This window comes from Puma concolor, chromosome A1 (genome assembly GCF_028749965.1).
Source record: "Puma concolor isolate L17-30 chromosome A1, mPumCon1.1.hap2, whole genome shotgun sequence".
NCBI classification, from domain to species: Eukaryota; Metazoa; Chordata; class Mammalia; order Carnivora; family Felidae; genus Puma; species Puma concolor.
The window spans coordinates 150,304,701-150,314,759 of NC_141667.1; the positions used below are offsets into that span (position 1 = coordinate 150,304,701).

General features: G+C 54.7%; 1 protein-coding gene across 1 annotated transcript in view; it reads left to right on the forward strand.

The window, feature by feature from the left end:
* Positions 1-9,541, forward strand: part of RUFY1 (RUN and FYVE domain containing 1) — a 61,242-nt gene extending 51,701 nt beyond the window's left edge. The window contains exons 13-18 of the mRNA XM_086706114.1: positions 394-513; positions 1,124-1,253; positions 3,754-3,848; positions 6,206-6,254; positions 7,752-7,829; positions 8,957-9,541. Coding sequence (XP_086562240.1) covers positions 394-513; positions 1,124-1,253; positions 3,754-3,848; positions 6,206-6,254; positions 7,752-7,829; positions 8,957-9,103 — 619 coding nt within the window. The 3' untranslated portion in view covers positions 9,104-9,541. The remainder of the gene's footprint in view (positions 1-393; positions 514-1,123; positions 1,254-3,753; positions 3,849-6,205; positions 6,255-7,751; positions 7,830-8,956) is intronic.
* The last annotated feature ends 518 nt before the right edge of the window (positions 9,542-10,059 follow it).

Here is a 10,059-nt window from a genome sequence, read left to right on the forward strand (position 1 = left end):
TCAGGCAGAGGAAGGAATGAGCCACTGATCCACAAACTTGATTTCAGCGATACTAAGCTGAGAGAAAGAAGCCAGGCTTAAAACGTTATTTATATAAAGTATGATTCCACTTATAGGACACTCTGGAAAAGAAAAAGTCATGGTATCAGAGCCGATCAGGGGTCAGGGGTGGGAAGGGAGCCTTCAGGGGTGACAGAACTGCTCTGTCTCTTGATCACCATGGTGGTTCCATGGGTCTATCCATGTGCTAAAAACTCTGGGAATTGGGCACACGCATGAGTCAATCTTACTGTGTGCATATTTACAATGAAAGCCACGAGAACAGGAAAACACGACACCTTTGGTGGCGAGGGTGGCTCCTTTCCTTATGCAGATGTGCTTGCTTCGGTGCAGGTTACGGCAGTCTGAAAGGGCCAGGCAGGGGGCCGAGGAGCGGAGCCACCGGCTGCAGCAGGAGCTGGGCGGCCGGACGTGTGCTTTGCAGCAGCAGCTCTCACAGTTGCATGAGCAGTGGTAGGCGGGCGGCCCGGTGGGGGGCGGGGTGGGGGGCGGGCCGTGGCCTCTTCGAAGTTTAACCCTCATCTCCTGCGAGGCTGGAATGAGGGTTTGAGCGTGCATGTAAAGCCCAGTGATGAGTGACAGATGTCTGTGTTTCACAAATGAGAGAGCTGGTTCGGGGGTTCAGGAACGTCCCAGGGCCACTTGGCTGGTGAGCAGCGGGGGGTGGGGGAGCCCAGTAGCTTTCTCCTGCCCCCACCCCCAGTGTCCTCCAGTGGGAGCTGGCTCTGGGTTGGAAAAAGCAGAACTCGTGTTGCAACCCCCCACTCCCCAGGTCTTGCCTCAGTAGGGGATCCCACAGGTGCAGCCCTAAGTGTCCCCAGGCCCTTTTGCTTTCTTTCGGCTCACATGCAGTCAAGTGTGCACCTGCCCTTCTTCCCCTTGAGGGGTCCCGGTGTCCCCTGTGGAGGGGCAGGCAGCCCTGCTCCAGTGACGGGTTTAGATACGCATGTGACGATGTCAATTCCAATTCCCCGTTCCCTGTGTGGTGAATTGGGTTGGTGATTGTGCAGTTTCCGTGCAAATCTCCCACTGAGACTAACTCCAGTTCATTTTGGGAAAACAGCTCAAGTCTAGAGAAAGAGCTGAAATCAGAAAAAGAGCAAAGACAGGCTCTTCAACGAGAATTACAGCTGGAGAAAGACACTTCCTCTCTGCTCCGAGCAGAGCTACAGCAAGTGGAAGGATTAAAAAAGGTAAGGCAGGGGTGCCTGGGTGGCTCGCTTGAGTGTTGGACTCTTGATCTCAACTCAGGTCACGATCTTGCAGTTCATGAGTTGGAGCCCCACATCATGCTGTGTGCTGACAGCATGGAGCCTGCTTGGGATTCTCTCTTTCCCTTTCTCTGCCCCTCCCCTGCTCACTCACTCACTCTCTAAATAAATAAATAAACAAACTAAAAAAAAAGAAAAGTAAGGCAGCCATCCTTGGGAGAAAAAGAGCTACCAGTGTCTCTGGAAACTGCAACCACAGAGCCAGAGCTGTGCCCATGGAGCTGCTGCTCTGGGCAGCCGGTGCACACACCAGACACTCAGGGATGAGTGCTGTGAACAGAACATTCCCTGCTGTGGGCAGGGGTGGTCTGGGAAGAGTGACGGGCGGATCTGAATGACAGCAAGGGACGGCTATGCACAGGTCCAAGCTAAGAACCTCTCAGGCAGATAGCAGGAAGTGTGAGGGTCTGTCGTGGTCAAGGAGCAGAAAGAAGGGCCATGAGGCTGAGGTGTGGCGAGCGGAAGAAGGAAGCACTGGAGCTGAGGCCTCAGGTGGGCAGACCGATCTCGGGCCCCCAGAGCTGCACGAAGGGATTTGGATTTTATCTTGAGCATGGTAAGAAGCTGTTGGGGGCATGGAGGGGGTGGGGGAGGTACATGGCCCACTTCATTTTAAGACCATCACCAGCTACTGTGTGAGAATGGGTGGCGGGCTTGCAAGAGAGGAAACAGTAAGCATGAACATCTTCCACCAAGTGCCACACCTCCACCCCAGAGGGGCTCGGCCTAGGGTCAGGTATCCTGGTTCCCCAGAACTTTCTGGGCCTGGGCCACCCCTGGGAAGCCAACCGAACCAGTCTCTGCCTGGAGTCACCTCGGTCCTCTGGTGAAGGTGAGGCCTGGATCCTATGGAAAGCTTCAGGGAGAGAGATGTTGGGGTGCCAGAATGGCATCTCTGTCTGGTTGCAGAACTAGATCTCCCAGGGAACCCAGGCAGTCTACAAGTCTTCCCCGATGATAAAATCGCCAGGCATCTCCCGCAAAGGCTGGAGGTCCCCACAATGCTGGTGGGAGCAGCTGCAGCCTGGTAGGGGGTGTCCCTGGCTACTGCAGCCTCTCCTGGTGGGACTGGCATGCCTTCCGCACCACACCTGCCCTGGCGGAGGGTCCTTGAGGCTGGGGCAGCTCCCAGACCCGGATCTCGTTGTGCTGAACGTGGTAATGGGTCCTGCTGCACAATCTGAATGAGCCAACAAAGGCACTTTGGTTTCTGTTGAAAAGTGTCTATAGAGCCCCTTGCTGGGGAGCCCACTAGGCCAGGGGTGAGGAGGACCTCTGGGGAGGGGAGAAGTTCCTCATGAGCCTCTCAGGCTTGGAAAAGGGAGGAGAAGAAATGGAGGGCAGAAGAGGACTCCCAGAAAGTTCTGCATCGTACCTCCTTTATTCCACTCCCAACTACTTTGGTGTAAGATTTGAATCGCTTGCCCTCCCCACCTCCCACCCGCACTTACATACACACACAAGAAACAAAATGTATCTGACATCAGCGGGGTGCCCTGTGCCGTGTGCCTGTGACAGCAGGCTCTGGGGCGGCTGGGAGGGAAGTGCCCACCACTTAGGCCTAAGCCCTGAACCGCACTGTCCTGGGTCTTCTGTCCTGGCCCTCGCCAGCCTGTGTCAAGGTGCCCTGTTCTCAGGTTACGATGGTTGTCACTGTGTGAGCTGCTCTCCCCACATGCACGAGAATGAGATCCCAATCTGGGCCTTCATCAGCCTTGTTCACTCACTCACGACCAGCCCTTTCCAAAAAACACTATCCAGACAAGCCTTCCCTGGGCAAGTGACCTACAGTTCTATAGAAGTTTCACCTGTGTATTTTTGGAGGTAATTCTGTGTTTAAACAGTCCTTTAATAGCAACTCAGATGGGCAGAGCCTTGTTTGCCCTGGGAGGAGGACTGTTTGAATGGAGCTGTTTCCTGCTCCATGTCACTGTCCCCACCGCAGGGCCACCCCTGTAGCATTCACCTTGCAGTTGCCCATTCTGGAGAAACAGGCTGGTGAGAAGTAACCCACGAAATAACTCCGTCTGGAGTGCGGTTCATACAACAAAACTGCTTTTTGCGCTTGAAAAGCATTCTGCCCTTCTTGTTGCTGTGATCGCTAAGCCTTTTTTTTTTTTTAATTTTTTTTAACGTTTATTTATTTTTTGAGAGACAGAGCATGAGCATGAGCAAGGGAGGGGACAGAGAGAGGGGGAGTCACAGCTTCCAAAGCAGGCTCCAGGCTCCGAGCTGTCAGCATGGAGCCCGATGCGGGGCTCGAACTCACGAACCACGAGATCATGACCTGAGCCGAAGTCGGACGCCCAACCGACTGAGCCACCCAGGTGCCCCTGTGATCGTTAAACCTTTTAAAAAAAAAAAAGAAAGAAAGAAAGAAAAAGACTATCAGCGTATCAGGCATCTGGTCGGTTCGTTTTAGGAGCTGCGGGAGCTCCAGGATGAGAAGGCGGAGTTGCAGAAGGTTTGCGAGGAGCAGGAACAGGCCCTCCAGGAAATGGGGCTGCACCTCAGCCAGTAAGACCCCAGTCCCCCTCACCTGCCCCCTGCGCCACCCCCTGGAGTCACACCAGCCTGCCCACCGGGCCCTGAACCAAATTGTGTTGTCGTGGAAGGGAGGGCTGGGAAGGAGGCCTGCCAGGTGGAGGTCAGGCCTCGAGGACGCAATGCTGGTTTAACGCGTTAAGAAACCCCAGATGGGTGAACCAGATGGGTGGGGGGCGGGCTGCTTGCTGGGCCTGCAGTCAGACCAGAGTGGATACTGTGGTTTGAGGGTTCCAGCCTGCCCTAGCCAAAGTGCGGTCACCTCCAGCCTTTCTGGATACTCGCACCCACCAGTCTTTCTGTCTGCTCTGCTGGCTGCTGCTGCAGGAGTGCCGATGTTGGTGCTTCTGTCTGTCCTGTAACTGGACAGCTCTCCTTCCCGATGTCCCAGTCCTGCCAGGTTGCTCTGGACAGTCTGATAGGTCACAGCCGATACTAGAATATGTCCACCTGTGCAATTATTGTTTTTTTTTTTTTTTTAATATTTCTTGAAAGAGATAGGGCATGAGCAGGGGAGGGGCAGAGAGAGACACAGAATTTGAAGCAGGCTCCAGGCTCCAACCCACAAACCGTGAGACCTGAGCCAAAGTCGGACACTTAACTGACTGAGCCACCCAGGTGCCCCTATTACTGAATTTTCAAAGCCATGGGGGAGCTTTTTCTCCTTCTGAGTCAGGACTCTTGGTTTCAGAGGGACAGAAATCCAACTCAAACTGTCTGAAGCAGAAAAAGCCATCAGAACTGTCTCTCCTTCCTACCTCTGCCATCCTGTCTGTTGCTTCCACCACGAGGGGCTCTGGCCCACATCAGGGCAGAATGGCTCCCACAGGGACTCCAGGTTGACTTGCCACCCCCACCAGAGTCCTGTTCTGGTGCCTGCCATAAGCATGGTGACCAGAGAGAAGGGCTGTCATGGCCAGCACAGCCTGGACTCAGGCTCCATGCTGAATAAAACCCTGACCAGAAAAGATCCAGAGATGAGGGTGACCAGGAGAAGAAACTAGAAACACTGAAGTAGTATGCACACCGAACAGGACGTCCCTCAGTTGGGCTGCGTGGGGGTTGCTGTGTCAGGACACGTGACACAGGCAGGAGTTCCCCAGGGAACCTTTGTGCTTCTTCCCTCCTTCCCTCCCTCCTTCTTCATGTCACCAGGTGACACCAGAGAAGACTCCCTTCAGATCCCTCCACCAGCCAGACACAGCTGCCTGGTTTCTTTGTCACCAAAGTCTGGGTCCTTCCCAAGCTTATTTCCCAGGGAAGTGCTTGCACGGTCAGGCTGCCCTCTCCACCTGGTGTCCCCAGGTCTCTCCACCCAGGCAGCTGCTGGTGCTGTCAGTCTGCAGGCCTGTTGCTAAGCTGGTCAGGGCAGGAGGGAACGTCTTTTTCTAAGGGACCTGATGATGCTCAGTTTCCTAATCCTCCCCCAGAAGACTAGCTCAGGTCTCAGAGCCCGGCCACTTTGACACTTGGATTAGGTTAATCCAATGACAGTTTAGGCTAATCTCAGCTTTCAAGGGCTCAGACCATCCCCCCTGCCCCACCCGCCCACAATTACAACCTCTTACAGTTTCATTTTATCTGGTTTAATCCTGCCAGTTTAGACCATGTTCAGTCGGTCGTTTATGTGGACAACTAAGGAATTATTCTTACCCTAACAAGAATGGAGCAAGGACAAATGACCATGTCCTCTGAGCAGGACTGTTCTAAAAGGAGCAGGGAGCAGGAAAAGGGCCCAGAGAGCCCTGCAGATTCTGGTTCCTGAGGGGAGCACACACAGCCCCGCTCCAGCACATGCCGTATGCAGGAACGGTTGCCCAGAGAAGCCAGGAAACTGGACTTCTAGGACATTATCTTTTTAAGTTTATTTATTTTGAGAGAGAAAGAGACACCCCAAGTGGGGGAGGGGCAGATGGAGAGAGAGTCTGCACTGCAGCGCAGAGCCCGATGCGGGGCACGAACTCACAAAGCTGTGAGATGGTGACCCAAGCCAAAACCAAGAGTCGGACGCTTAACTGAGCCCCCCAGGCACCCGTATCCTCAATCTTTAAATGGCTGCAACTATTTCCAAGTCTTCTGAAAGGTTACAGGATCAACAGTCTGTTCTTGGGCCACGTTCAGTCCACAGGCTCAACCTCGGAGCATGGCAGACGTGAGCCAACCTCAAGAGGTGGCTCTGGGATGATGAAAAGGTAGAAAGAGTGTTCCAGAATGACTCACGTTATGGGACAGCTCTCTCAATAAGCCCTGCCTCCCTCCCGAAGCCAGACAGTCGCTGTTGAGAGCCTCTCACTGCTTCTAAATGATTTTTGCCTTTTTTTTTCTTCAAGGTCAAAGCTGAAGATGGAAGACATCAAAGAAGTAAATAAGGCACTGAAGGTACTGGATTGTTGATGTTATTAGCATAAGAATCTCTGCCCAAGAGCAGCTATTGGTCAGCTAGTGCGAACGCCCCATGTGCTCTTGGGTTTTGCCACAAGTCAGGTGAGCGTGTGCGGCTGAGGCTTCAGTGGCAGTTAGTACTTGTTCACAGAGCAGAAAATGCCGCTCAGAGCCAGGTGACCTGGTGAGAGGTGGTGCTGCTGAGCGGTGGACCCAGCCCAGAACACTGGCCTGGATCCGGGCTCCTCAGCTGTCAGCCGTAGTTCCACCCCAGGCCTGCCACACAGGTGCCCAAATGGAGGAAGCACAAAGTGGCAGAGAGATCCAGGGATTGTTGAATAGGGAGCGTGAGACCTCTCCCTACAAGTGAGGGGCCGGAGGCCACCCTGCTATTTCTGGGGACCATTCAAGCCCTGAGCTGGGCCGTGTTTCTGGACCACCTTGGGGAGGGCAGGATGATGCACCCACCTACGGAGAGCTGGAACGTGGGGACCAGGTGACTAGGTACGGGCACCAGGCTGGCCCACTAGGGTCGGGACAGGGACAGTTCAGAGAAGGGACCGCCCACCTGGGACAGGAGTTTGCGGCCTCTGCTGGATGGAGACCCTAGTGCACACAGGGCAGAGGCAAACTGTCACGGCAGCTTACGGCAGCCCTGACTTAACATCATGCACCTTCCCCACCCTTGCAGGTGGGCAGCGCCTTAGGGGAGATCGCTGTGAGCTGCTTTTCTGTCCCTGAAAAACTGCTGGAATGTCCCAACAGTGACAGCAGCACTCGAGAAAGGAGCTGTTGGGCGTGGTCACGCTACAGCTCTTAGGGTCACTCTGTCACCAAGAAAGTGACATCCACCAGAGGCTAAGGAGCCAGAAAAGTTTCTCAGGTCTTTGGCCCCTTTGAAAGCTCAGTCCCTGCAGCTGAACAAATCATACCTCCTGGTTGTCCTTTAGAAAGAGCTTTCAGAGTGGCGGCTGCCTCTGTAGAATGGAGACTCCTGCCTCCCCTCCTCGCTCTGAGGGTCGGGGGCTCAGCATGTGGAGAAGGGCCTCCCATCCCATGGCACGTTGCCTTCTGTCTCAGCAGGGACTGCCATCACAGACCTGGTCTGGCTGACCAGTCTGGCCCCTCTCCCTCCTGCCAGTTCAGCAGGGGGACACTGGAGAATGTCTCAGCCAGGATCCAGTTGCAGGCATCAGATCCTGACTCTTGTTACCTCAGCCGAAGGGCATTTATTGAAAGGGGGTGGGGAAGGCTCAGGTTCCCGGGAAGCTGGGGGATCTGGCTGCAGGCCGGGAAGCCAGGGCCAGAGGACAGACGGTCTGCAGCACGTGAGCTGTGGTCAGGGCAGGGAGGCCCTAGGAGGCCCTATCTAGCGTAAAGTGGCTGTCCCTCAAAAGGTGCTATTAGAGAAGTGGTAGGCCACTGACATTGGGCAAAGGTCCATCAGGAGCCAGGCTGTAAACTGGGATTCTGTGGTGGTCTTTCCTCCCCCAGGGCCATACTTGGCTGAAAGACGATGAAGCAACACACTGTAAGCAGTGTGAAAAGGAGTTCTCCATTTCCCGAAGAAAGGTACGTGGGGTGGCCCTCCATTGGCTCACACAGGTGGGGATCCCCTCCCACCCCCAGTCCCACAGGGGCCACCGCACTGTGATCACACTTGCTGGTCTGCTGGCCCACGGAGATGGTTTCCCAGCTCATGCCCAGAGCTAGTCTAGGTGAGCAGATCATTGAAAATTCATTTTAAGCAACAGGACCAACATCTGGCAAAGTGAGGCAAAAACAATCTCTAGAGAACCGGTGAGCAGTGAGTCTCCGGACAGGCCCCCAAGTGGCACCAAAAGCTCACTGGCATCTGGGCAGGGCCAGTGCCCTGGTAAGTCTGCCTCTGCCAGTGTACAGCCTGCCCTCAGGCTCCAGGAACAGAAGGGTCTATACCTTTGGTCCAGGGTTGACAGGGCTTTGAGTGACCAGTTGGGCATGATAGGGGCAGGATATAGATGCCAAGCAAAACTGGAAACCTCTACAGCCCACAGTACCCCATCCACTACTACACAGGTGCACATGCTCACCGGTCCCGGCAAATGGCCTCTCTGTGGAAAAGTACAACTCCCAAACCTTAGTGCCTTGCAGTAGGTCCAGAGGTAGAAACAGCCCTCCTGAGGCTACCGTTGAAATCCTGCTTTTCCACAAGGCCTGCTGGACACTAGGGCCTCTCCATCCCCACCTGTGAACGGCCTGGCAGAGGTTCATTGTCTAGCCTGATGGGGTTGGGCTGTTGGCAGAAATGACAGATTTCTACATGGATCCTGGTCTTGGCGTTCTGCCCAAGGCTTAGGCAGTTCTTCACAAAGTAAGACACCCATCAGGAGGGGCTGGCTGGCTAAAGAAACCTGGGGTCCCACCACAGGGTGCAGGGATTGCAGGGACTGAACCAGGGCCCCCAACTCCAGTAAACACATTCTGAAGGAAAAGAGCCTGATTCATACAGGCGCATGCCCCTCCACCACCACTCTGCAGACCTTAGAGGCACAGAGGCACAGGACTGTAGAAACAAAGGTCTGCAAGTACCCCTTCCAAACGGACACATCTGCAAGTCTGCCTTGGGTTTTAAGATCCCTCCCCCAAAGGCTGTAAGAACAAAGTGGGTGTACGGATGGGGGAGCACAGCACACCATGATGGTCTCTCTGTCCTGCAGCACCACTGCCGTAACTGTGGCCACATCTTCTGCAACACGTGTTCCAGCAACGAGCTAGCACTGCCCTCCTACCCCAAGCCCGTGCGTGTGTGCGACAGCTGCCACACGCTGCTCCTGCAGCGCTGCTCCTCGTCCACTGGCTCCTAAGCACACAGGGCGTCGGCGAGGCAGCCTCAGAACAGTGCCAAACTCTGTGGGTCTCGGGGGATGCCCAGGGCCTTGGGGAAGCGGGAAGGAAGGCGATCCTGGCCGGCTGTGCACACAGCATGGCGGAATGGAAGGTACACGCCTCTCCTTTCCGGACTGTATGGAATTAACCTATCTGCTAACCTGTCTGGATGCTTCCTTCTCACTTGGCTACGTCACTGGCTTTGGCTCCAGTGTAACTTCATGATTTTGCTACTGTCATTTTTCACTTTTCAAAAAAATTGTCCAGTTTTATGGCAGTCGTACTAGTATAATGAGCAACCAGTTCCGCGCCCCCCCCCGCACCGTGCCTTCCCTGCTTCAGAAGCCAGAGATTTGCCACATCACACCCTTGTTAATATGTGTCTTTGGACCTGCAATAAAATCATTTATTTTTCACTCCGGTGCAGAAAGCATAGGCACTCGTGTCCGTGTCACAGAGGTCAGGGTCAGCCTCTGGAGAGGCCTCAGGGCAGCCCCCATGTCAGGACTAAAGGCCCTCAATGAGGGCAGCTGCCTTTGAGGTGAGCCTGCTGGGTTCTGGTACAGGCTGTGCCCTGTCCAGTGAGCTGAGGACGACATAGGCCATTAAGTCCACCAACAGGCACAGAGGAAGTGACCTCACGCCCATCACCAAAGCTCAGAAGTTGTTCCTTTATGCAAGTGGATTGCAGGAGATACCTGTGGGAGGCACCTACCAGATAGTCATTCACGAACTTCAAAAGTAGGGCTAGGACAGGTGCAGTCAGCTGTGAAATTGGGCTCAGCACATGCTCACCCCACCCCCTGCCCCCAGCCAGGGGTCTGAAATGAAACAAGTGCTGTAATGCTGTCCAGACCTGTCCATCCATCCATCTGCAGAGCCTCTGCCTTCTCCAGCCCTCAGTGGACTCCCTGTGCTGGCTGCTCAGTCCCCA